The sequence below is a fragment of the Lipophrys pholis genome (assembly GCF_963383615.2).
Source record: "Lipophrys pholis genome assembly, chromosome: 21".
Classification (NCBI taxonomy): Eukaryota; Metazoa; Chordata; class Actinopteri; order Blenniiformes; family Blenniidae; genus Lipophrys; species Lipophrys pholis.
The window spans coordinates 13745639-13771950 of NC_137649.1; the positions used below are offsets into that span (position 1 = coordinate 13745639).

At 44.2% G+C, this 26312-nt stretch overlaps 3 protein-coding genes across 6 annotated transcripts; 2 read left to right on the forward strand and 1 right to left on the reverse strand.

Annotated features, from left to right (window-relative positions):
- Positions 1-7: 7 nt before the first annotated feature.
- churc1 (churchill domain containing 1) lies at positions 8-2286 on the forward strand. Its single transcript, XM_080491153.1, has 4 exons — positions 8-358; positions 546-681; positions 890-960; positions 1048-2286. Exons 1-4 carry the CDS (start codon positions 320-322, stop codon positions 1132-1134), a joined length of 333 nt encoding a protein of 110 aa, XP_080347279.1. The 5' UTR covers positions 8-319; the 3' UTR covers positions 1135-2286.
- On the reverse strand, positions 2217-12161 carry ttbk2b (tau tubulin kinase 2b). Of its 2 annotated transcripts, XM_080491151.1 has the most exons (16): positions 11781-12161; positions 11140-11262; positions 10900-11047; positions 9860-9933; positions 9639-9779; positions 9406-9510; positions 9240-9305; positions 8860-8952; positions 8657-8782; positions 8392-8549; positions 7937-8126; positions 6391-6605; positions 5831-6293; positions 4876-4929; positions 3900-4597; positions 2217-3320 (listed from the first exon to the last, which is right to left on the reverse strand). In XM_080491151.1, the coding sequence occupies exons 2-16, from the start codon at positions 11206-11208 to the stop codon at positions 3071-3073; spliced, it is 2850 nt and encodes a 949-aa protein (XP_080347277.1). In that variant the 5' UTR covers positions 11209-11262; positions 11781-12161; the 3' UTR covers positions 2217-3070. The 2 variants fall into 2 exon arrangements, with proteins under 2 accessions (XP_080347277.1, XP_080347278.1); XM_080491152.1 differs by lacking the exon at positions 4876-4929 and having other exon boundaries at positions 11781-12128.
- A 1594-nt stretch (positions 12162-13755) lies between these two features.
- mideasa (mitotic deacetylase associated SANT domain protein a) lies at positions 13756-24671 on the forward strand. 3 transcript variants are annotated; one of them, XR_013936424.1, is made up of 14 exons: positions 13756-14271; positions 14721-16479; positions 17989-18204; positions 18820-19162; positions 19273-19339; positions 19428-19570; positions 19670-19773; positions 20100-20175; positions 20284-20372; positions 20999-21142; positions 21330-21373; positions 21492-21617; positions 22598-22764; positions 23576-24670. XR_013936424.1 is itself a non-coding variant. In XM_080490421.1 (13 exons), exons 2-13 carry the CDS (start codon positions 14977-14979, stop codon positions 23880-23882), a joined length of 3285 nt encoding a protein of 1094 aa, XP_080346547.1. In that variant the 5' UTR covers positions 13756-14271; positions 14721-14976; the 3' UTR covers positions 23883-24671. The 3 variants fall into 3 exon arrangements, 2 of the variants coding, with proteins under 2 accessions (XP_080346547.1, XP_080346548.1); XM_080490421.1 differs by lacking the exon at positions 21330-21373 and having other exon boundaries at positions 23576-24671; XM_080490422.1 differs by lacking the exon at positions 21330-21373 and having other exon boundaries at positions 14721-16458; positions 23576-24671.
- Positions 24672-26312: the final 1641 nt, after the last annotated feature.

A 26312-nucleotide genomic window follows, 5' to 3' on the forward strand; every position in this document is an offset into this window, starting at 1 on the left:
TGTTCTTGTTCTTCGTTTAGTTTAATGGCGGTCGGCACCAGCTTTCACGAAGCATTACCGCCACCTTCTGTGCCGGGGTGTACAACAGCTAATCGCTGACAATGCAGAAATAGTAGATCTCCAAACATGCAGGATGAGTCAGCTTTGTCGATATTGTAACGGCACGCGATGTACACGAACAATTGCAGATCTAATACGCTTTTAGCGTGTCATTCACTGCGGAAGAGGAATTTTGCTACAAACTATTTAGCTGTGAGCTGCTGAGAACCTGTTACTCGTTTCACGATTTATTTTAGCATTCAAATAATTCTGGGTCAAAATGTGTAACGGTTGTGTCCAAAAAGAGCATCCAGACCGGGTGAGTGGAGACAACAGATACGTTTTATGGACGATGCTAATGCTATTAGCCACCTCAGGGTGGTGGCTCACATGAGACTGCTGGTTTACTACCATCAGTGTTGTTCTACATTAAAGCTTAGGAGTGGAACGATCAGTGGCACGTAAGGGCGTGTCGTATTACAACTGTCTCCTCATTTCATTCCCAGGGTACCACTTGCCTGGAGGACGGCTCTTACCTGATGAATTACAGCGGCTGTGCCGCGTGCCACCAGAGAGACTTTGTCCTGATCAGAAACAAAATCCCCGAAGAAGACGACGGAGTGGAGATCATTACATATGACCGTCAGTGTCTCTGCTAGTTTATTACAGCTTTACGCCAATATCATAATACATCACCGCTATCATATCCCCACTTTGCATACTCATCCATACTCTTAATGCCCAATAACAGATCCCAGATGTTAACATGGTTATGTTTGTAAAGTTTCTCTAGAAGACATATGAGTCCTGTTGGATTGTACATTCGCTCACACTATATTTGTTTTTCCAGATGTTTGTAAGCACTGTGACCATGTCATCGCCAGACACGAATATACGTTCACAGTTAATGATTATTACCAGGTAGGTACTATTTACTCTACTGAGAATAGCCTGTATTTGGTGATATTGTTGCTTTTGCCTAAAATGATCTCTTCGTGTTTTCTCCAGGAGTACACCATGCTCTGCATGCTGTGTGGAAATGCAGATGATGTGACCTATGCATTACCAAACGACCCCCGACTGGCTGCATTTTAGACACTGAATTGGCATGGACATGCTTCTTCTGGAACCACAGTTACCCTGAGGTATCCTACCAATTGGATTAATAAAGTTTTATCTATATATCTATATGTTCACCCATCCTCCCTTGTAATGATACAAAAGCAACAGGAGCCAAATGTGAAAAATATCTATTATCGTGCATAGAAATACAAATCGACATGATTGACACCTCCTGTAAGGGACAATTTAGTAACGGGTCTCTCAATAGTGCTCTTCTTCGTCTGAAGCTTCCAAGTCCTTGTGAGGGAATATTACAGCGTTCTACAAAACGCTGACGTGGCATTTAAAACAATGTTATTCCTCTCAGGATCATTCTCTCACTTTTGTCAAGCTTTCTAAAGTGCTCTGCCACTTTCTCCCCAAAATCTTTAAGAATCAGTTTCTCCTTCAGCTTCCTCTGCTTTTCCAGTATTTTCTGTAGCCCCTGTTCACTCTCATCCTCCTCGTTGCCAGCTGGGTCAGGTGTAAAGTCATCATCTTTACTTATCTCTATTTCTGCCATCCTGATGTGATCAGGCATTTGAAGGGCATCATGAGTTAATTCTCCTCCACCGGCACTTCTTCATCCTCCGACTGTTTGTGGCCTCGAACCCGAGAAGTTGAGAGTTTCTCCTTCGTCTTCATTTGCTTCACACTCCTTTTTGTCTTTTTGAAGCCCACCATTTCCTGGGATGTTCAATACTCCCAAGGCAGTGGAGAGAGTAGGCATTTCCAAGGGCTGAGCCTGATTGCAGAGCATTTCTTTCATAGCCGGCAGCTCCCGCGCCCCGTCGGCAAATCCATCACCTCTGTCGGAAATAAATACATTCTTGACAATGCATTGTAAATAAACTTTTTTTTTTTTAAACCAACTCAAAGTGTCTGGTCTTCTCAATTCAAGATAAGATCAAGAAAAGGCAGGCTGCATTGACCTATAACAATAGAAAGTGATCAGCATGGCTGGGACCAAAATGTTATCCAGTATATTGTAACCTTAATGAAGAAGTATCAAGTCTTATTTTATGCCTTAAATCATAAACACATGCACATAAAATAAATGTAAAAATGCAAGTCATTGTTGGTTCATATGATGTATTTTGTTCGGAAGCAGTTCAATAAAAATACAGATGCTTTAGCTCATTGTACAAACAAAATAAAATAAAAACAGAATTTGCAATGACACTCATGCACTTTTACAATACTGAAGTATGAGTGCGCCTAACATGTACATTCTAAATATGCTGATGCTTTTTGCATGACAAATATTATCTAGCAACGTAAAAGCACACTACTACAACGTGATATGCAGAAATGGGTCATCGTTGCATCCTATCATTAATCTAGCGGTTTTACAGAGGCGAGGTCAACGATGGGCGGCGCGCCCCGGTCCTGTACATGAACGCTGATGCTGGTCTGCTGCTTGTCGGGTTATTTACTACTTTAGAGTTCTTGGTGTGAATACATGGGTTTCTATTAGTGCATACCATTCTTCATCATGGTACAGATCTACAGTTGTCGTACTTTTTACATCCCTCGAGTATTAAACAAGATCTTTTTGGTCTCATAGTAGGCCTACATGGAGTGTTAGGAGAAGAGGGAAATGGGAGGTGAAAGTTGGCAATCTCAAGGTTTTTCTCAACTGCAGTGTATCAAGCCACAATGTCACGTCTTCGGAGACACACCTGACAAATGAATAAATAAATAAATAAATACAATTTATCATACATTTTCTTTACATACAGTACATTCCCTTGAGTAAATACCACATTTACACATGCTATCAGGGACTGGAGTGACGCAGCCTCTCGCTACAGTTGCACAATCCGGTTTATTGGAATTGTGTGGAAAATCACCAAGTCACTTTGCCGGAGCCTCTCCCCTCGTAGTTTCGGACCCGTGCCTCTGAGGCTGTGGCCCCACTGAACCCATCTCATGGGCGAGCGTGGCGGGGAGACGCAAAGCTGGACGGAGAGCGGCTGCGACCCTGCACAGCCGCGCCGTCACGGAGCTCCTGGCGGGACGGGGAGGAGCTGAGAGAGCGCTGCAGGGCCGAGGAGGTGCTGCGAGGGCGAGGGGGAGGGCTGAAGAGCATCCCACTACGGTCCTGCATTAGCTGGGTCAGACTGGCCAAAAAGTCTGCGTCACTGGTGCTGCTGGCACGCACCCTTAAACGCCGCCGTCTGGAGGGGGGAAAAAAACCACAACAGACCTTCTTTAAACACGTAACAACTTTTGATTGATTCACATTTTGCTTTCCAGCAGCTTTCATTACCAAACACATCCATTCTTAATATAACCAGACTAATACTTTAAACACTCAACGAAATGAAGAATACTCTCTTTTGTTTTTATTGCAATACTTTGTGATGTGATCTAAATATTTGACAGAAGATGTTCGCTGATTCTGCTGCCAATGGAAATGGATGTAGCAGAGCTGGAGAACTACCCAAACCTGAAGGGGATGTATGACACACACAGATCACCACTGGGAACTGAAAATGTCAGATAAATGTGCATCACACCCACTCGACTTGTGTTTTTGAAGAAACCAAACGGCACTCCTACATTGTTTCACGAGTTCTTTGAAGAGGAAACCAGAAGAACCATGTATGGGTCACGGTTTTCACTTCTTCTTTTTTTTAAAGCAAACAAATATTGAATTTATTTTGGAACATTTGCAGTCTTCACTTTATATCTTTCTAAAAAATACAATCTGCTCAATAGAAAACATTCCCGCTGTGCAGCACACACACACACACCTGTTTTCCACACATGGACGGAGTGGTTTCCCTGGAGGCGGTCGAGGCAGGAACCTGCTGGTCAGCTGTTCCGGCACGAATGTGGCACTGACGGGACGCGGGATCTTACTTTTACCGCCCGACGAGGACGACAGGGACAGAGGGTCTTCTCCTCCACAGTCGGATCTGGAGCCTCGCTCGGAGGACAGCCTGTCCCTCGGCAGAGCGCAGGGCAGGTTGTCGCAGGACAGAGAGGGAGAGGGCGAGTGGGTGGGCGAGCCGGGGACTGGACTACTCCAGCGGTGACGTCTCTCCATGTTCAGGTCCCTGCTGGGAGAGTCCAGGGGGTTGCTGGGGTCTCGAATGGGGATCCGACTCAGTCTGGGGGACGAGGGAGAGTCTCTCCGTCTGAGCAAAGCAGGAGGTGGGGAGGAGGAGACGGTGACCGTGCTCTCCACGGCGCCTCCTCCTGGCTCGGCCTGAGGCTGCTGATTGGGCTCTGAGGAACGATCAGGCAGACCAGAATCGCTCTCCGGGTCGATGTCGGTGGTCAGGTGAGCTAGAGGGGCTTTGGCCTGACTTGGCACTGGCGCTCCGTCCAACTTCTCCTCATCCTTTACGATTCCCTCTTCAACGTCCTCAGATTTTCCAGATGGAGCCTCAAGGGGTATGGCATCGCTCTTCTCCTGTACAGGAGACTGCGGGGCACAGCTGGAGGACTGAGAAGAGATGGAATGTAAAAAAAACCAACAACAATCTTTTGGATGTTAAGTGAAAGGCATCATTAAAAGTGAAAGTAGGAATTTTGTTTAATGTTGGTTTATCAGAAATCATATCCTCCAATATTCTATGCATGAAACCTAAGACAAACAGAAGAAACAAACTGCTCTTTTTAACATGAAGTGCCAATTTGAAATCATCTTGTCAATGAGTGTGCCGTAATCACCGGCAGGATGAAGTAAAATGACACCAAATTAGAAATTAAAAAAAAAAATACCTGAAATGATCTGATAGAACTTTTCTCAGTGCACCTGGGAATGTTCCTTCCTGACTAAAAAGACAACAAACCAGACAAGTATAAATACACCTCATTGACTGCCAGTTGAGTCGTTCCTATTGAGGAGGGAGGTCAAACCATCACAATTTACTGGATTCACAACAAAAGTTTGCCTGCTTTGGTTTTTGTTGTGCCAAAGTCCACAAGCACAAATGAGATACACATATACAAATACCAAGGAGGCGTGTGTCTGGATCCCAGTTGTGCTCCTGGATCTCGAAAAGGATTTGCCACGATGACGACGGCTCTTAAACATAAATATTCACGTGGCAGCAGAAATTCTGCAAGTAATCGACCTCAAGTTGAGCGTTTAACCAAGTTCATCACCACAATCCTGATAATCGGGCCGAGAACTTCCTGTAGTGTAAAATGGGACCGCAACGGTTCAGAAGATGCTGCAGCCCGCCTTGCACCTCGCTGCAGTTCTGGCCTCGATTCACTGGCTGCCTGTGTGTTTCTGAATTGATTTTAAAATGCTGTTGTTTGTTTTTTAAGGCCTTTATGGGCTTGTTCCATCTTATCTGTCTGACCTGCTGTAACTTCAAGACCTTTCAAGGTCTCATGACGTCTGCTGACCAGCAGCTTTCAGTCGGGCTCAGACGCAGGGCTGATGGATCTCCTGCTGGCCTTTACACAGCCAGTCTGGCAATCGCATCTTAAGACTCACGACTACTCATCGATGCAACCAAGGGTCAGAGTTGTTTAGTTTAATCTTAACTGTTGTGTCATGCTCATTTGTATCTTTTAAACTATACAGCTTTAACGTCAGTGAACAGCTGTTGTTTCTAAATGTGCTCAAGAAATAAGTTTGATTTGTTGCAATATGGATCCTGACAATGTTGGAGTTGTGATTCCTCTGAATTTGCAAGACAAGCTGAACTCTTGTTCCTCCTACCTGCTCCAGCTGAGGTCTCCCCATGATGACTGAGGGCATTTGTCCCAACATCCCTGGCAGCCTCCTGTGGCCCAGTAGCCACGTGCCGGGCATGGCCATTTGCGACAGGACGGGGCTGGAGGGCACTGCAGTGGACAGGCCATCCTGCGGCTCAGATGACTGGTTCTCACTTTCAGCTGTGACGTGGCCGCCGCCCTTGTCGTTGCGAGCGGCGTCCGGCGGAGGCTTGTTTCCTCCAGAGCCGCTGCCTTGCTCCAGCTCCAGCATCACCCACTCCTGGGAGTCGCCCTCCTGAGGCACGGGACTGAAGTTGACGGCGACGTAGCCGCTGCTCGCCGCGCCCTCCTCTGGGTCAGGGGTCGCTGTGCCGGAGTGCTCCTCGTTGCAGGGAGGCGTTTTATCAGGTCCCTTTTCAGGAATGGACTTCTCTCCGACTTGAGAAAGGACGCGATGTTTGCCTAAGCTTGAAAAAACAAAACAAAAGGAGATATGAAAAACATTTAGATATGTTTGTTGTATTTTAACGTTATTGTTGATTGTAATTCAAATGGAGCACTAACTATGTCTCAAGGAAGCGTTCAATGGTGGGCTTGGGTTCCGGTGCGAGCCTCTTTTCAAAGGCCAAGCTCTGGCTGTGCCTCATCCTCCGGAGCAGCGGTGCAGCTCGGTCCAGGAACATGGTCTCAGATCGCACGTGCCTCGGGGAGCTTTGCATGGAGCCCGTGTTCGGACTCCGGTTACCCTGATTCTGACTGTGTTCCTCCTCACTCACCACCTAAGAAGAAAAAAATGATGACTCTCAGTCACAGGATACCGACTCCAGTCACAGAGGTCATGCTGGGAGGAATATTTTTGTTCCTTAAAAATATTCCTTTCCTTTTACCAATGCAATGTTTTCGATGCACACGGAGTGGTTGACATTGTGATGGTACCTGGAGGTTCCGTTAAAAGACATGTGACCTCACCAACCTGCTCCACACACCACTTTACATTAGAAACTGTTAAAAGTGCTAACGGGAATTACAAACGAGGGAGAGAATAACATTTCTACATGTAAGCGCTCGCAATGCATTCGAAACTTATTTGTTCTACATTCAAGACCACACAGGTGCAGAATCAGCATAAAATGAGGCCTTTCATATCGGCGAAGTGAATTAAGTAATGAAACATTTAGATTACTTTTACTGACATCGCTTAATTCTGTCAAACCTTTAAAATAGGCTAGACTGTGTCATCAGTACTAATGTGCACCAAGTTCTAATCCAGCTGAACCAGGAGATGGTCTAAATATTATTATTAATTTGTTTTTGAATTAATACAACGAATTCCTCTTCACACCCATTCTTTTTAATTAAGAGTAATAACTCCACATTCTGCATGGACGTGTTACTTCTTTATGGGACTCTGTACAGATAAGACACTCATTTAAAATGTTGGTATATTTTCTAGATTAGAAGAATACTATTCCATACTTTGTTTCCAGTAACTTTTATAGCAGAAAAATAAGCAATTTGTTTAAAGTGACGGTGACATACGAAAGCAACTGCCCTGCTTACGTCTCCACCTTTTCTTTAAATGCCTTTATAAATCATTCATGTAATTGATCTGCTGGTTGAATAATGAACATCTAATCGTTTATAATGGTGTAACTAGTAAAAATAACTAATAAAAATGAAAATTTCAGTGGATTTTCTACAGTTACATTGGAAAAGAAGGGCCAAAGTGTTTTAATATCTTGAATAAAATGCCGGCGATTTTCACCGCTGTGTTAATGAACAAAAGAGGCCTTTGAGTGAGAGCAGATGAGCTCTTAATGGGTTTCTATTCAAAGCCAGCATTAGATGTAGCACCAGAGGTTAGAGAGCTCACTGTTTTTCCTCCAGGCCAATTGAACACACAAACAACGCAGCTTTACATTTATGATTATGGAAGCGCCCAGTGCTGATGAATTCATGGCTGGAGGACATGAATATCCAAGGCACTGTAGCTAAACTATGCATGAAAAAGACGCAGACACTTTGGAATATCACAGCTTTCAATTGCATCGCAGTATGATGCTTTGGGAGCATCATACCGACTATTGACAGTAAACCGCTCTCGTCTGACCTTCCTGATAGTCGGCTGGACGTGTTTATGGTTGCGGTTGCGGTCCATCTCTTCCCAGACGTCAGCACCAGGGGTAGTCGGCGTGGGTATTGGGGGGCAGTTGTCGGCGTCGCTGAGGCGCTCCCCTTGCAGGACATCCTCTGTGTTCTCCCTCTGTAGCTCGCCCGGTAGCATTGAAGCGTTGGCCATGCTGTAAAAGAAAATGCAAGGTCACCCTCAAGCTCTTTTCCACAACACGATTTAGAGCAGCAATTTCTCAGAGATCTCTGACTGTGCAGTTTTGCGGACTAAAAAAAGCCGCGGCTGTATATTTTAACACGTGACCAACAGAGTGTGAAGGAAGTTTAAGAAATATCCTATGTGAAAGAGCAAAAACAGAGTACAGGAATAATAAAGCTAAGGAGGAAGTATCACTGATGACCCCGTTTTAGTTGCTTTCTCTCGTTAGTTTTTACCCTAAGTACGCTGGAGTGAGGCGAGTGAGTTGCTGTGCAGTGGTTGCTGCGGCAGTGATTGTCAGCACTTCCTCAGAGTCACATTTCTCCCAGTCATAAGGGTCATTCTCCAGCACATTGTGGCTCTTCATGGCGTTCTCAAACACTGACATCAGGAGCTGCCACAGACAAAACAAAAAAAAAAGCACAAGCATCAGCATTTGACAGCCAGAGAGAGAGAAACACAAGGCGCATGCAAATCTATCCAGTGGGAGAGAGGGTTCACCTGATAGTCGGGCTTAGTGAAGTAATCCAGGGTCATGATGTGATCCAGGAAAGCACTGAACTCTGAGGGAAGGTGTTTCAGCATGAGTCGGTGGTCGTACGTCTCTTTTAGATTTCCAACTTGCTCCTGCAAAGAGAAGGACAGATAAGTCAGGGCTTTGCTATGCATTGCACATTTTGAGTGGGGATGTCAGAGGCACATACTTTGTCTTTAATCTTCCTCCAGGGAAGCTGGCCGACGGTAAATTCAACCAGCATGTAGAAGAGGGACCACAAGTCATCGTGACGACCCATTTCCTTCAGATTCAGACAGAGAACATGAGAGGTTAAAAGGGAGAAAATGACAAGAGGCATTTTGTTTTGCCGTGAAATCCGTGAATGGAGACCATTTCTGTTCACGTGAATAGTTTATCATTCTAGTTATTCACATGTACGCATCGACACTCTGTAGCTGAATGAGATGCCTCCTTCAAGTGGCGTAAACTAACTTATTTAGTGCCTGTTTGGCTGCTCCCTTTTACGTTGGATGCCACATCCTGAGTCACATCAGAGGGAGAGCAGAAATGTCTGTTGTGAAAGCTCACCTTATTCTTGTGAGCGTTGATTGAAGCATATCGCACAGTTCCTCTGAAACCTGCAACAGGACGAGGCTGGAGAAAAAATAAACAGACATTTGGTCAAATGATGAATAAGTTTTAATTAAAAAAAAACAACAACAATGTTTTCGCGAAGTTGCCACATAGGACTTACTGGGCGGACTTCCTGGCTGGAGTTGGTGAACTGACGGGCCAAACCGAAGTCAAGCATGTAGCAGCATCTGCATGTACTGGCTAATCTTCCCATTGCAAAATTTGACTGCGAACGTTAAACACAAACAACTGAGTTTAGCTGTCTGTGATGTATTGTTTACAGAAATATAGGAATAAATGGTTAAATCTCATGCAAATCAACCTATGTTACATTGAAGGCCCAGGTTAACTTACTGGTTTTATGTCACGGTGCAGGAAACCCACAGAATGGATGCTTTCGATGGCCTCTAGAATCTGCTTGCCGAGTCTCAAAGTTGTGGATACGGAAAAAGTGCCGCGTGCCATAGTTCTGCGCAGGTCTGCCAGGTTCCTCCCCTTTAGACAGAACATCACGGCGACGCGTCACAAACAGGGTGGATTTAGAAATGAAGCACATGACTGTTTGGGGATCGTACCTGGAGCTCCATCACCACGTAGTTGAAGCGATCGTTCCTGCCGCAGCCCACAAAGCGACACACGTGATCTTTGCCTGTCAAGGAAACCATCCAGAGGCAGGTTAGCTGATCGCTGCAGGAACTGCTGTTTATTGCAGCTCACAGTCCACAGATGTTTACATTTCTGGGCATTAATTATTAGTGTTGTGATTAATAATATATAATTACTTTCACTTCCCTAGAGTGAGCATGAGAAAGGGCTTTAAATTGTGAGACAAAATGCTTGACAAGCAAAACTGGGGCCGGCTGAAAACAATGGACACACTTCAGTTTTATTGTGTTTCTATAAGGATCAGCTGCATCAGCTGGTCCGCTCATTCATACTCAGGTGTTTTGACGCTCTGCGTTCTTAAACATTTTGATGTTTTTGAAGTTGTATCTTTCGTATTTTAGGGTGGTGAGTATATCCAACTTTCTTGGACACATGCTGAGGTGTTTACTGAAAGCAACGCATCCGCCCAGGTGTGACTACATTAAAAGATCATTTTTAGGATTTCTCGAAGTGGAGCTTTTTGTCTTGGATGGTAGAGTGACCTGTTTTAATAACCCCAAAGATGGTGCTATGTCCATTTGTCCTTGTGCAAGGCCATGACCCCTGAATTGGTCCCAATAGAAGTTGCATCTTCAGTGTGTATCTGAATGGATGAATGTAATTAATAGTGTGGAAGCAAGGAAATGCAATATATAAGTGAGGTAATTACAACAATGATATAGAAATCTCTAAACTTGCTCTTTTCAAGTGTTTCAAGTCTGCACTGTTTTGGGAAGTAATTACTTTATTATTTTAACTTAAAGAATTTCTTACAACAATGAGTTATCTCACAGTCAATTGAAACTTTAAACTTGATTTGTGACGGCACATCAGAAGAGAGTTTTGTCATCAGTGCGGTTATTATCAAATTAAACGACCGAAAATCAGCAAAATGTAGTGTTTTTCTCCAGAGATCGCGTGACTCCCCAGATGATCACTGTCAGTCACGAGGGGACATGCCATCACTCACCCTGTAGCTTTTTCAGCACCGCCACCTCCATCTTCAGGACCTGTTTGGGCTGCTGAGCAGACTCAACCTTCAACGCAACAGTGGCCTGGCTCAACTGATCCAGCACTTCGTAGATCTCCCCGAACCCACCGCCACCTATTTTCCTCGCCTGAAAACATGGGAGGGAGAAGTCATTCTCAACCCTTTGTCATTTCTGTGAAGATATGAGGTGCTCTGTTATTGAATGGAATCATGTCTCACCACTTTCCATCTGTCCCTGACCACGTCTGCCACTGACAGGATGTCAGTGTGCTCTGCAGCCCCACTCATCCTGAGAGCTCTCAGCTGCAGCTTGCACCTGGCATCAGCGTCGCAGGACCCGCACTGAAAACAAGGCAGCAGGCACAGAATGTCACACAGCTCGTCCTCCTCATACTAAACAGTGAATAGCAGCCGCTGCTCAGCCTGCAGCAAATGCAGAGAAACTAGTGATCAGGCTGATTGATTCTGACTGCGGGTTATCTCTCTCTCTCTCTCTCTCTCTCTCTCTCTCTCTCTGTGTCTCTGTCACAGTAACATGTGGATCATCTGAACAGAGACACGCTTTAGCTCCGTCCCTCCGAGGAGCACACAAGGCGCTAACGGTGCAGCTAACGTCGGCCGAAAGAGCAACGCCGCGCGCATAGCGCAGTAATACGTCGGGGGTCGTAAATAGGTAATTACGAGTCGTTTGAGAAGATGAGCCGTTTAGTGAGCTTATCCCGCCCGTGAACAGGCTGTAATGCGGCGGCTCCGGCGGTCCTGTAAACACGCTAACTAACTAGCAGGGTGCCCGGTCGGCAGCAGCAGCTGCAGCAGCAGCAGCAGCAGCAGCCCTCCTCTCTCGGTCTCTGACCTCCTACCTCGCCTCGCTGCACCACAGCGACTCCAGCTAGCGGGTGAATTCCACACAGTCCCCATGCCGCCGTCCGCTGAGAGCGAGCCGAGTCATTCCGAGTGGTTGTTTATTATTTTAGAAACGACACGGTGGAGGAGGAGGACCATAGCTGACGTTAGCTCCAGCTAGCCCGCTAGCCCGCTAATGGATGGGCAGCGACTCTCCGGCAGCACGCTGACGTCACGGAGTTGCTCTCTCCTGATTGATCGGCAAAGTCCCGCATCCCAAACGATGGAGCAACCATAGTTTGCAACTAGAAAATTCCAGCGGCAATTTTGTGTGCCTGTCTCTCGCTGTTGACATCCTTTGGATTACATCCTGAGCTGTCAGAGCTTTGCTCCTGTCTGTCGGCTGCAGTGTTTCCATGGCAACAGATACTGATCTCCTTTAATCCAGCTTTATATGGGATTTTTTTAATTTTTTAATTTTTTATGGTAAGCCAAATCATCAACAAAAGTCACTACAATTTACTCCCAAACTTTCCGCACGTTTTGATGTGCTTTTTGTATCTGGTCTCCCAGCGGTGTGGGACTAGTCACGCACAGAAAAAAACAGCAGGAAAATAAAACCAGACTAGAAAATTCCACATGAAGTTTTGTGTGCCTGCTTCTCACCCCTGTGTGTCCATGACAACTGATCTTATTGGATCTCCTCTGATATGCTTTGCTCTCCTTTGCCTCTCCCATCGTTTTTGTTTTGGGGGTGACTTTCGCAGTTCTTTGTGATTTGTCTTTACAACCTATGTCCCAAACATTCCAAACTTTTCTATGTGTTTTTGATGTCCTCCAAAAGGTGCCTTTTCCATCTCATTTGCATTTTTTACGATATATTCAGAAACGCTTACCTGACGGAATAAAAATAATAAACAAGAAACTTCCAGTGGAAAGTTTGTGTGGCTGCCTCTTCTTTCATCTCATTTGATCTCCTTGATGTGCTTTTCCCATCCTCTTTGTATGAGACATTTTTTCGCAGTTTTGGGGGATTTATTCGAAAAAGGTTTGCAGAATCGTTCACAAAAGTATAGCAACCTATGTCTCGAACGTTCTGCACAGTGTGATGTGCTTTTTATTATGAACAAACATAATTAATGAGAATTATTGAAGTCTATTTGATGAAAAAGATCGATGTCTTTGATTTTAATCAACATCCATATATTTGATTTAGTTTGTTATGGATTTCCCTTGAAATAAACTCAAAAATAAAGTCGTTTTGAGTCAAATGCAATTGGTACATTTGCTGAAAACACAGATTGTTATGAAAACCTGGAGATTAAAATTTCAAAATTCAAGAAAGGCAGAACATGTGTCCAGCTGTAGGTGTGTTAGGTAATATTATCCAACATAGATAGAATCAACATTGGAGTCAATTTGAGATAGTTTCTCTTTTGTGAAATGTAACCTGAGTACTTTGAACTGGATGAGACACCACCTGCAGGCAGGTAGAATAAATAGCCTTCAGGAACAGATTCAAATCTCACATTCTAATGCTGATATCTTATACATTGTTATGAATCTTTTTAAACATTTCTAAACATCTGTCTGTCTGTCTATCTATCTATCTATCTATCTATCTATCTATCTATCTATCTATCTATCTATCTATCTATCTATCTATCTATCTATCTATCTATCTATCTATCTATCTATCTATCTATCTATCCAGAAGGGAAAAAACTATACAAAAAGTAAAATATACAAAACAGTCATGAATATTAAACACATATATTATGTATATAATTAAATATATTTAAGTACACAAGAAAATGAATGAAGTAAAACGAAAAGAATGAACATTTTCCGTTTTGATTTACGATCAGCTGACTCCTCGTTCCGGGAGAGCCGGGGCAGCGAATCAAGCGCACACGGATGCCGTGGTGGGCGTGGCCAGACGATCTGATTGGGCGTCGGGACTCGAGCTGCGCTGTTTTGGGGTGAGGCGGTGCGTTTGGAGGTGTCCACCTTCCTGCGTGTTTGCGCAGTTTCGCAGCTCCTCACACGCTCCGGACGAGCGCAGCGCAGCGGCGTTTGAGCCGCCCTGCCCCGCCACTGCAACGTGTAAATCTGATGAAATACCTCAGGAGGCCGCGGCACGGCGGAGTTTTCACACTATTCGCCGTCTCGTGTGCGGTTTTTACCCGTTGATGCAGGGAGAGAAAGTTGTGGACATGTTTTCCTGGAAGTGCACGGTGATACGGATACTGCGCGCAACAGTGTTGACTGCGGCGTTTTAATGTGCGTCTCCAGCGCGCCCGGGAGTTTGGACGATCTTTCCGTGGGACTAGTGAACTCGCCTGTTCGCCATATTGTTGCGCGGAGAAACTCAAGGGGAAAGTTGACAAGAGTTATGACATTTGCTGCGCGCGATCGCCGTCATGGAGCTGCATGCAGTCGACTTTGATCGGAGCCAAAGTGACTCCATGGAGCTGGCCACGGACAGCAGTGTGCGTCGCTGAAAAGGTACATACACCGTGTTGGACTAATGCGCACTAATCTGGCGTGTTGCCTAATAAGAGCACTCGGTTCCTCGGTAGCTTCCCCATTGCTTAGTTTGAACATAACATCAGTGGCTGAAGCTGGACTGATTGCACGAGCCCCTTCGTTTCCTGTATTTCTTGTTATGCCAAATGGCAGCTACACTGTAAGTGCCGCCTTGTTGCTGCTGCTGATTTCCGCTACAAAACTCCTGCGTCTATGTCCGTCTACATGCACATTGGATGTAAATGTCATAATGTAAGCTTTTAAAAGCTTCTGATCGCTTTCGCAGACATGCTGTAAGGTCCTACTGTACTGACAGGGCTACTTGCTGGTGTAGGCCTCTATTTCCTCTTTCCTGCAGACTAAAAGTTGCTTGAAAACTGTGTAGATAAGCAAGGTTTTTAAACTTACTTTTTTCTCTCTTTCATAAGGTCTCGGATCCCAAAGAAAGAGGACAAAAAGAAATGGACTGCAAACCTCAGATTTGATTCTCAGAGGAAGGCTGGATGTTTTTCACCCTGCACTTTTCCTTTGGGATTTATATTTCCTCCCAGATACCTCTGAATACACAATTAAACAATTGCTCAACCGCAGGCTGTAAAAGCACACTACGGAGGAACTAACTTTGGACAAGCTCAGAGCTTTCGACTTGCAACTCCCAGCATTTTCACAGCTTATGTAATTACTATGAGTCTTCCTTCTCAGGTTAATACTGACAAGAGTGGGAAACACCGAGCTGCAGCCATGAAAGAGGCTGTGCAGCATTCAGGGGAGGTTTATTATGGTATGGGACCTCCAGCTTTGGACTCAAGCCACAGTGACTCTGCTAGCAGCTCTGGTGTTTATAACCCAGAAAAGGGCCCCCAGAATCTGCTGCCCTATCAACAGACTGCCCCTGTAAAATGGATTCACCAGGACTCCATACAAGCCCCAAACTGGTCTCAGGAAGCTCCGGTGCCGGCCTGGGGGCAGAACTTTGGGCCCTATATGGGTGGTGTTAACCCCAGGGGTCAGATGCCGTTCCACAAAGGAGTCCACGAAGGCGTGGCTCTTCCGATGGGGACAGAAAACCAGTTACCTGGTTCTGTTGAGGTTTACAGAGATGCCACACAGGCCCAAGCTCAGGGGAGGGGAGTCGAGTGGGAGCAACACGCTGCAGCTGCAATGCACCAGGCTCAGCTCCAGGCCTATCAGCATGGCCACAAAGGTGTTGAGCTCCAGAGCCAACCGCATGTTTCTTCTCACACTTTGCAGGGCTCCATGCTGCAGCCCTTCCAGGCAACGTTTAGACCGAGCAAGCAACAGTTCACATCTGGGTATTACTCTGTTTTTCCAGGGAATAAGGCAATGTCAAACCTGCCCTATGGTGAGCAGCCTAAAGCTCAACAGCAGCTTCTACACCAGATGCAACAGCAGCAAATGCATCATCAGCATCACCAGCAGCAGCAGCAGCAGCAGCAGCAGCAACAGCAGCTGCATCAGCAGCAGCAACTTCAGCTGCAACAGCAGCAGCAACATTTGCAGCAACAGCAACACCAAATACAACAGCATCAAATGCAGCAGCAACAACAACAACAACAACAACAACAGATGCAACAAATGCAGCAGCAGTATCACCAACAACAGCTACAAGAGCGGCAGCAACAAATTCAGCAAATGCAACATTTGCAGCAGCAAAATGTATCTCCGCAAGAAACGACACAAACACAAGTGCAACCAAAACAGCAGCAGACCCAAAACTTTGGAGCTTATCAGCCTCCTGACCGTCGTCCACCCGACACCGCGGCTAAAAATGAAGACGTCCAGTTGGTGGAGCTGCGACTGGAACCAGAGGCTCAAGCTTGCAGTGTGTCAGCTGTACCTGATACATGCCCCGAAAAGGGCGTGACACATCCTGAAGAGGGTGCAGATGCAGCACTGGCTGCCCCACGGCGCTCGCGTCGCCTTTCCCGAGACGGACAGTCCCCGTTGAGTCCGCCTCCGGCAAACATCTGGGCTCAACCCCCGAAAGAGCCGCCATCATCCCAGAACGGAGTAGCAGGTGTGCAGGGCGTGAAAGGAGTGGACAGCCAAGTGACGACGGGAGGGGTCATCCAGATCACCCGGAGGAGGAGGAGGGCGTCCAAGGAGATCAACTTGGAAACTCTCGCTCAGAAGGCGTCAGAAATGGTGCCTGCAAAAATTGTCAAGGTTAAAACAATTACACATCCCACTGCTGCTGTAACTTATTTATCCATTTAACATGTTTGTAGTTTAAAAAAAAAATATTTGAAGCTTTTTATCACATTGTTTACAGGCAATTTGTACTAGTGATCTCAACTGTACTCCTTGTAATGCCGGCAAGCAGCTGCACAAAGATTAAGAAGCCTGTTTCTATGCAGAACTTTCCACGGGTTTTCAAAACTCTTCACTTGAGTCTGTTTGACTCCCACAACTGCAGTGTCAGCATTAGCATGCGCTTTCACAAGTGTGTGTAATTGTGCTATAGAGTTCATTATCTTGCACCAAGTACTCTTGCAAACTGAAGATTGGTTGCTTTGTTAAACCCCCCCCACCGTTAAATTTGATGGCTCTCATTTTATCGCAGCGAGGAAGATAATACTTGTAACCTTGCTATGCAGGATTTACAGTGTTTACATTCGAAGTGGCACACCCTCTGGCATCGTCTTTATTTACGCTTTAACAGTTTTGTTACAGGCATGGTGAGCAAAAAAAAAAAAAAAACTTGTTAAATTCAGCTTGTGACTGTTTGCTTCCCTCAGCTTCTGCTCAGAAGTTTAGTGCGTATCCTGGAGGGTTTTGGTATCCTGGAGAGTTTTGCCCGGCTTGTCATGGGTTTTTGTGCAGCGCATGCATGCTGGATAAGCAGTTGAAACAGCTGCATGTCTGCACACCTCCACATTCCTCAGGTCTTTTCCCAGTCATTCAACAGTGGAAGGGAGGGGACGTGCTCAGGCGCACGCCTTTTTCTCCCCAACACTACCCAAACAGGTTTAATCTGACTTTTCACACCCCAGGGCTTGTTGCAGTTCACAAGCAGCACCTGACAGGGTCAATACAAGAGATTCTAATATCTTCACTCAACTTGATGACTTCCTTTCGATTGTAAACCGTAAAAATCAAAGATCACTGAAAATGTTAACAGTTTGACCAGAAATACCAGTGATGGGTCTGCAAACTCCTCGAAGACATGGGAAATAGGTGTAGAGAAGAAACCAACCAAAATAGTAGCATCTTTTGACCATGTCATCAGTCTAAGCGGTCACTGACGAGTTATTACAACTCATTTATGTCGTTCAAAACTAATGTAATAAGTCCATAGTTGAAGTGATTCAGCTCCAGGGAAATAAAATGCTTGAGATGAGAAGAGGAATACCTTGGAGAAGATGCATGGAGATGGTTAATAGGCAGGATGAGATGAACTGCTGGGAACAACTGGACGATGAAGACGATTGTGACCTTTTGTGATAATCTTTAAAAAACATTATTTTAATACATCATTAGGTCACAAAATGACCAAACTAGCAGCCACGTCGTATAAGGAAAAATATTAGACTGATTTACGATCATTGTGTTTAAATGACTATGTAACAACTTCACTTTTTTTTTCTCCGCCACTTCCTCAACCTGACGATTGCTTTCTCTTTCTTTTCCACTTTTTATCTTCTCTACACTTCTGCTATTTGTGTGCCTCACCAGGACGAAGGTCTCCCGGGCAGACAGGCCACCATGGTGCCTCTCGTCATCCCCGTGTCGGTGCCCGTGCACCGGAGTCAGGCGGACCCTCCGGCCGGTTGGGCTCCGGGGCGTCTTGGCACGGCGGAGCGGCCCGCCGGACTGTCGGATCGCAAACCTTCTGTCATTGTTGCTCAGCGGCGGACCCTCAGGAACTCCATGACCGAGGGTTTTGGCCAGGTTAGTGCTCTGAGGGAGGGGTTCTCTGTTTGTGTTTTCTCCAAACCAGCGGTTGCGACATCATTGTAGGTTGACCGGCGGTCATTTTATTTACTTATCAACTCGCCATGAAAGAGAAACGGTTTTTAGTTTGCACATTCCACCGTGAAACATTGACAAAAGTCTTGTTTGTCGATGTTTATTCAGACCCGAACCACACTATGAGTCCTTCAAGATCCCCTTTATTCTTTGGCGACTGTTTCAGCAGTGACCATCCAAACCCACTCGGTTAAACAAATGACTTCAAACTGGAAGTTTTTCACAAGGAAAAGAAGCCTCGCTGATGTCAAACGGAGATTTTCATGTTTGAACGAAATCAACAGAGCTCCAGGAAATAAGTATTGCAACTCTGTGATGTGGTCAACTGTGAACTATCCATCCATCTTCTATGCCGCTTTATTCAATTCCTGTTTGGGGGCGTTGGAGTTTATGTGAGCGGTCTTTTGGGGAAAACAGGGCTAGCCCATCACAGGACAAACACAGACAATCACACACACTTGCAGGGTCACATCATGGGGCAACGTCCAACTATTACTCCACCTAATTGAAATACAACTGAATGTCTCTTATATCCAGGAGGGAGACAACGACTCAGGGTTGGACGACGACGGGAAAGTCAAATTCAAACGCCGGCCTCGGCCAGAGCCTCTCATCATCCCTCCTCCGAAGCCCTCCACCTTCATCACCCCGTCCGTCTACTCCAGCATCACCTCCTACCAGAGCAACCTGCGCTCCCCTGTCCGTCTGCCGGACAACCCCCTCTCCCTGCCGCCGTACACACCTCCACCCATCCTGTCTCCTGTGCGGGAAGGCTCGGGTTTATACTTCTCCACCTTCCTCACCAACATAGCCGCGAGCAGCCAAATCCTGCCACCGCCCGCAACGCCAAAGTCTACTACACGCAGCTTGTTGCGCTCCAGTAAGTCTACAGAGAGGAAGAGAGGAGGAACTCCTGGTTGTGAATGAATTTTTTGGAACCGTGCCGTTTTCTCATACGACGCATTAAATGTTTGTATTTGTTTCTTCCAGCGAGTTCGGATATTACACCTCCCGTCTTGCCTCTGATTACTGATGCAACGCCGGTCAGCCTCGAACCGTGAGTACCGTCGAACCAGCCCCCTGAGATTATTCCGTCTTGTTTGCAGTGTTGAACAAATGTCCATAACTCAACACTTTGTGTGCAGGCGCATCAACATCGGGCAGCATTATCAGGCGGAGATCCCATGTCTGCAAGATCAGCTCTCCTCCCAGTTTGACCAAGACAAAGCAGACCTACTTTGGCTTCCTGTGGACAACGCCAACCTCAAACATGGCGACCAGGAGAGCCGTAAGTATCCCATCATTTTTTTTTATCTATTTGACCATTTTTTACATGAAGTTTTTTTTTTGTCTTTATCTCCTCCTGACTCACTTTTACTGTTTGTAGTGGGGGACTTGATGAACATGGCCTGTTCCAGCGTTTTAAGAGGAGGAGGAACCAATCAGGAGCTGGTTTTACATTGTTTACATGAATGCGGAGGAGATTTCCTGGTGAGTGACGCGACAAAGGGAAAAACTGTTTATCAAATTCAGTTCAGTCTTTCAATGGGCCGTTATTAATATAGCACATTTCTGATGATAGAATGCAACTGAAAGTGCTTCACAGGTGTTTAAAAAAAAAAAAACATACACAACTACACATTTGCATAGAGAACTGCACATACATGCACAAAAAATAGACGCATGTAACACTAATAAAATAGAAATGTGGCTAATACATTACAGTTCATATGGTATTTATTGTTCTTTACTGTTAAATGTACCACATTCACAAATCATTAAAATGAACTCCTGCTTTTCTGACGTTATTTTTTAAGGAAACCCTTGGACGTCTGATGTTTCAGGACACTATTCTCCCTCAAGGTCATTTCCTGGAAAACTATCACTACTCAGGTAAAACATTAATTAAACAAAAGCTTCATACATAAATAATTTCTTTCAACCCTTATGTATTTCCTCTCCCCTCGTTAGTTTGATTCAGTTTCTTTGTTTTCCTCTCAGGCTCTGATAGGTGGACTGCAGAGGAGAAGCGCTACTTCAATAAGGGGATCTCTGCCTACAGGAAGGACTTCTTCCTGGTGCAGAAACTGGTACACTAATTGATTTTACCTGGCAGTTCAAACATGCATAAATCAAAGTAAATAAATCTTTTAAAAAAACACTCTTCATTAGGATTAAATGGATTCCGCGAAGCATCTATAAATCCTTCACACACGGATTGTTTGTGTAAAGCAATCATAGTAATGCCTTCAGAGTTGATATTTTCTGAATTTACTTTTCGACTCAGATGTGATGTAAAGGGTGCTTTTGTGAACAGGAATACCAGAAAATATTTTCTCAAAACAAGGCAGAAAATCATGCTATTGGCGAAACCATAAAAATGTCATCAGCATTAAGCAGAAGACTGCTCTTATTTAAATGGCAATTACATACATATAAATGTCATTTAATAAACGTGGAATCTCAGGGTCAGCCAGGAAGTGCTGCTGCAACTCTTTAAACTGAACTGCCAATCGTGTAAAAACACACAACTGCCACCTGAAGCCACAATCACAAACTAAACAACAAACTAAACTTTAGCCTAAAAAAATAGGTTTCCTTTTTAAAGTGTTCAGTTGTTACAGTGGAGTTGATCTCCTATAAATCCTAATACAGCTCTGCATGCATGTCTTTTTTTATTTCTTTCTTTCTTCTTGTTTGGGGGGATTGTTTAAAGGTGCGGACAAAGACTGTGGCTCAATGTGTCGAGTTTTACTACACATACAAGAAGCAGGTGAAGATCGGGCGCAACAGTGTTTTGACCTTTGGTCCTCCGGATTCACTCGGAGAAAAGCACCCGGATACTGTGGTGGATGTTAAGGTGAGAGTGACTCAACTGTTGTTTTTCGCAGTTGTCCTTTTAACGGCAAGGTGATGTAGTGGTTCGCACTCTCACCTCACATTGATCAAATCCCCAGTTCAAGTCCGGTTCAGGGCCTTTCTGTTTGTTTGTTTGTTTGTTTGTTCTCCTCATGCGTTTGTGGGTTTTCTCTAATTACTGGTTGTAGCTACTGAATGGACTGACGGGTCTTGTTAATTATGTCAAATTTATGTGAGTATATAAACGAGTACTATTCACAAAGTGATACAGCTCTCCATTTATGTCCTGCCTTTATAATATTGCAGTATTACATGCAGTAATGTAATTTCCCTGGCTTGTCACGTTGCAGAGTTCACAGCAGTCAAAAGTCACTCAAGAAGCCGATGGGGATGAAAAGAGGGAGGTTGTTTTCGATCTGACCTCTGAGAGCAGCCATCAGGCGAGGGTAGCTCAATCACTACAGGCCCATGACTATGTAAGTACCGCTCTAGCACAAATAGGAGCTTAACAAGTAGAAATACTTTCTTACTGGACACAAGTAGGGTTGGAAAAATATTTACTTTGACCGCCTGTATTTTAGCACTTATATCTGGAAAGAGTTGCTACTTTAGTTCAATTATGTCCACAGCGTTTTTCCTTATTCTGTACTTTTGCAACATTCCTTTCTGATCGTGACGCGTGTGACAGGGAGAACTATAGTGATTCAGGTAATGGTGAGGTTGGAGGAGATTCAGAGCAGGAAGATGCCTCCCTTCTTTACCTTTTTATATAGAAGAAATGTTTAAAGTTATCGGCTTAAAGACCTGAAATAGCCACCAGAAAACTACTTCTTTGGTTAATTACACTTGAGAGACTGTACTTTAAAAATATTGATTCATATTTGCTTTTTCACAGTTTTTGCACACGTCTTTGCAGTTCTCCTTGCGTGACAACTGTGTGTACTTTAGTCACATTTTCCATAGTTTAGTTCAGCAGTGTGAAACTTTGAAGCTGCATCGGGCTCTCTGTAGTGGCTCCCTGTGGATTTCACTAAAAATTCTGCTCTAATAAAAATGTCAAACCTGCATCATTCATGTCACAAACTCTGTAAAGGCACACTTGTAAAAGGAAATGACTCAGTAGACAGAAAGTCGCCGGTCTGATCTCCTCAGGGAAGGTTTCTGTAGATTAAAATATGAGCCTCGTTCTGCTCACATGCCATTCCTTCTACCTCAGTTTTTTTAACGTGAACACACCTAATTGCTATGTTATGTTTCATTATCACTCAAAATAATTAAATTTCCCGGTAGTGCTACAGAAAAAGTTCTTGATTATGAAGATTGATTATTAATGGTACACACTTTGGTCCTGTGCTGGAGAAAACAATCGGGTTTCTTTTTTGTTTACTGGATCATTGATGTGGACGAGGTTTAGCTGTAAGTCAACAGTTGCACCTGTATGTTATTGTTGCTCCAGGCAGGTCCAATGCCGGTGATAAAGGAGCCAGACTCGTTGGGGAAGGAGGTGTTTGATTCGTCAGCGCTTCCGAGGCATCGGGCCGAGCCCGCAGCGAAGAAAACCAGAGCGCCGCCGAAGCCGCCGCAGGATCCAGATGCAGTATTCCCGTGCAAGAAATGTGGCAGGTACGATCTAATCATTAAAGTTCCCTTTTGACTTGTCTGCTCAGCCAGTTTTATGTGCTTTCACATCTGTTATCAGGTACCATTTGGTAAATATCAAATGTTTAATTTCTTTTAGTTTTCTCGTTGACTTTTAGCAGCTCTGGTGCATGTGGAGAGTGTCACGTGTCATCACTTTACTGGGCATGGTGACGTGCTGGAGAAGCATGTTTATGTGGTTGTCGACTGGCTCCCCCTCAAGCAGTTTGTGCAAATGATCACATCATTTTCTGCATCATTGCTTCTCAATTTAGCAGCACAAACAGAATATAGGTCATTGTTCTAGCTGTGGTTGATGAAGTTGTCAGACTAAGTATCTGAAGCATGGCTGCAGTTGTTGATGGTTTTCTTCATCCTGTTTGAGGGGCTGCGGGAGCCTTTATTACTTTAGTTTTGCCCCTTATTGAAATGGCTTCATCAGTTGGGTATTTAAAGTCTTTCGGTGTGTCCCGAAGTTTATTTAGGAAACTTTATATACAGGGGGAAACGTCTTACAAGATATATAACGAAATCCAGTCGACCTGATTTGGTTGCTTTGAAATGCCTCCTACTAGGTCAAATGAGAAAATGCATCAACATGAGGCTGTCGTCGTGCCTTCTGGTGACTTCACGCTGTACCAACACCAACACCTCTGGTGTGGCTGTTCATACGGCACCGCAATCAGTCCCAAAACTCAACTCTTTCAACTCCAAATCGCCGCATGTGAAAGCCCTTCTGAAGTTCACTTTGCGTTATTCCTCTGCAGCTGCTGTCGTTTGTTCCGTTTTGCTGCAGGGTTTTTTATAAGGTGAAAAGTCGAAGTGCCCACATGAAGAGTCACGCCGAGCAGGAGAAGAAAGCTGCAGCCCTGCGTCAAAGGGAGCAAGAAGAGCAGGCGGCGGTGCAGGCTCGAGCTAGAAAGGTGGCGGCGGAAACGGCAGCGGCGGCGGCAGCGGCGGCGGCAGCAGCGGCGGCGGCGATAGCGGAGGGGGGGGATGGCCAGCATACGGGAAATGGAACTGGAATGAGGGAGCAGGCAGAGGTCAGCAGCCAGGAAGACTCAACTGAAGACGAGGACGATGATGATGAAGACTGGCACTGAGAGGCGAATAGACACGGAGCTTAACGATTATCAGGATGGTCTAATGGGTGAAAAGACAGTAGAGATGGTTTACAAATCAGGGAAAGGAGGAGATTAAACATTTTTAAAAAGGACTTCCCTTTGAGGGGCAGAATAAGCACAAAAAATAATCCCTCCTCTTGTCTTCCTCGTAATCTTCTCACTGCTTTACTGTTATTTAATTTTATACCATCCGTCAGACAGTCACACTCCACATTCACGCTTTTGTAATTTTAAACTTCCAGAGTAAGTTAATATTTTTTGGGAACTGCACTTATACTATATGCTTCTGCCAATGTTGCCTTTTTACAAACTATATTTAATTGAATGTATATGAAAACATTATACACTTTCAATACATGAACTCAAGGGTTATTTGAAATATAAAAATATTCAGGATACATCCCCGACGATGAAACAAGATCAAATCAATCTTTATAGTAACAACTTTTTTTCACTAAAGATTTAAGCACTTGCATTGTATTTAAAGTTTATTTTTTTTCTTTATATTAAGAAGTACTGTGCTACTTTTTGCAGATTTCCAACAGATTTCTAGATTGTTTGTACACTTATTTTTTACATCTAAGGGACCTTTAAAAGAAATATGTACAAAAAGTATATGTGTATATACGTATATATGTGAGATTGCCATATATTTATGATACAGCATTTTTCAATGATTTTGATAATATAAAAAATGATCTTGTTGGCTGCAATTTGAATGGTGAATTAAAAAAAATGTATTAAAAAGTCTGCTGTTTTGAAGAATGCATTCGTTTTGGGTTTTTTCTTAGCCCTCGTGGTAAAAAAAATATATGGAAATGGTCTATGGCGATGTTCAACCACCAGATGGAAGCAGAGGTGCAGCAATTTGCAAGATTTTCCCTTTATGCATGATTGTGGGAACATAAATGTACATTTAATTGATTAGGCATTAAAATAAGTCTGGTTTAAAGACCGTGTGTGCTATATTAGGTTGTATGCATTATCTTTATAATTCAGAAACCCTAAACATCTTGATTAAAATACCATTATTTTACACAACCATATATATATATATATATATATATGGCAAGTAAAAGAGATTTACCCCACACAACTGTGCTCGACAGGCCTATCGCTTTCAGGTTATCGGCTGGGAAGCCAACTCGTCATCAGGCTTGGGCGTGGTGACATTTTGCATTGATTAGTGATGACATAATCCACCCATTTAAGAGCATGCTCAGTCAAAGGAAATGTTTCTAGTTGCCCTCAGGGAATGAGATGCAAGCCATATTGCAGTGAAAACACAGAGGATGAAGTGCCCCTGTTTCTGTCTCCCACCCGCCACTCACTGATTGCTACTTATCTAGTTTCCTGCCAATGCAGAAGCTCCAACATAAACATAAACCTTGAATTGTGTGAGTCTACCTCAAATTCTGATCGCAGCCTTTAAAAGAGAGCTCTGTAGTGTTTAATCCGTCCATCTTTTACATCACTTCATCCAGTTAAGGGTTCAGGGGGGGCTTGAAGTCCATCAAAGCCAGCTATGGTTTAAGATGAGGGGTCTATTAGAGGGCAAACACAGAGAGACAAACGAACCATATTTCTATCAATTCTATAGTCGCTGAATAACCTCAAACTCATGTTTTTCAGTCTATGAGACAAAACCTGTGTAACCTGTAAATTCAAACTCCACAAAGAAAGGTCCAGCCCACGCTCAAACCAGGAAATTCTCACTGTTAGGTTGAAGTGCGAACCACTATACACCTGCGCAGCTGCAGGTTTTCATACAAACTCCACTTAGTTGTGAAGCAGCATAACAACGTGCTGGTGACTGAAGACACTATGTCCTGAGTGTAACCTGCCTTCACTATTAGTCAGAATGGATCGGTAAAGAGGTATAGAAGATGGGTAACTTCTTAAACACTTGATGACGTGAATCTTCTTGAAATATTTTCTTTTTAAAAAACATTTTTAAATTTCTTTTTAAGAAGTTGGTGTTAGAAAGATATGGATAAATTCAACATTGCAGGTTATAGGATCCAAACTACTAAAAGTATGAAGCGATCTTCCAAAGGGTGTGAAAAATAATTCAAATTGTAGGCATACTTAATAGTGACTTAAGAGTAGTTTAAATGCAACAAATTGGACTACATATGAGTCAGATTACATCATTTGGGTAAAAGTGCAATTTAACAGTAGTTCTCCCACCTGAACACGACCACTAACATGTTTTCAACCGTATTTTAAATAAAAGAATAGTGGAAAAAACATCATTGACATGGAATAGTTCTGGTAGATGTAGTCCAACGATGGATCGGTAGATGAGGATTGCAGCAACGCATCAGTCTACAGATGAATAGTGATGGCCTGTTAACTGGAGTTCTTTGGATTCACACCCTCTTATGAATCACAATGAACCGTGAAAGG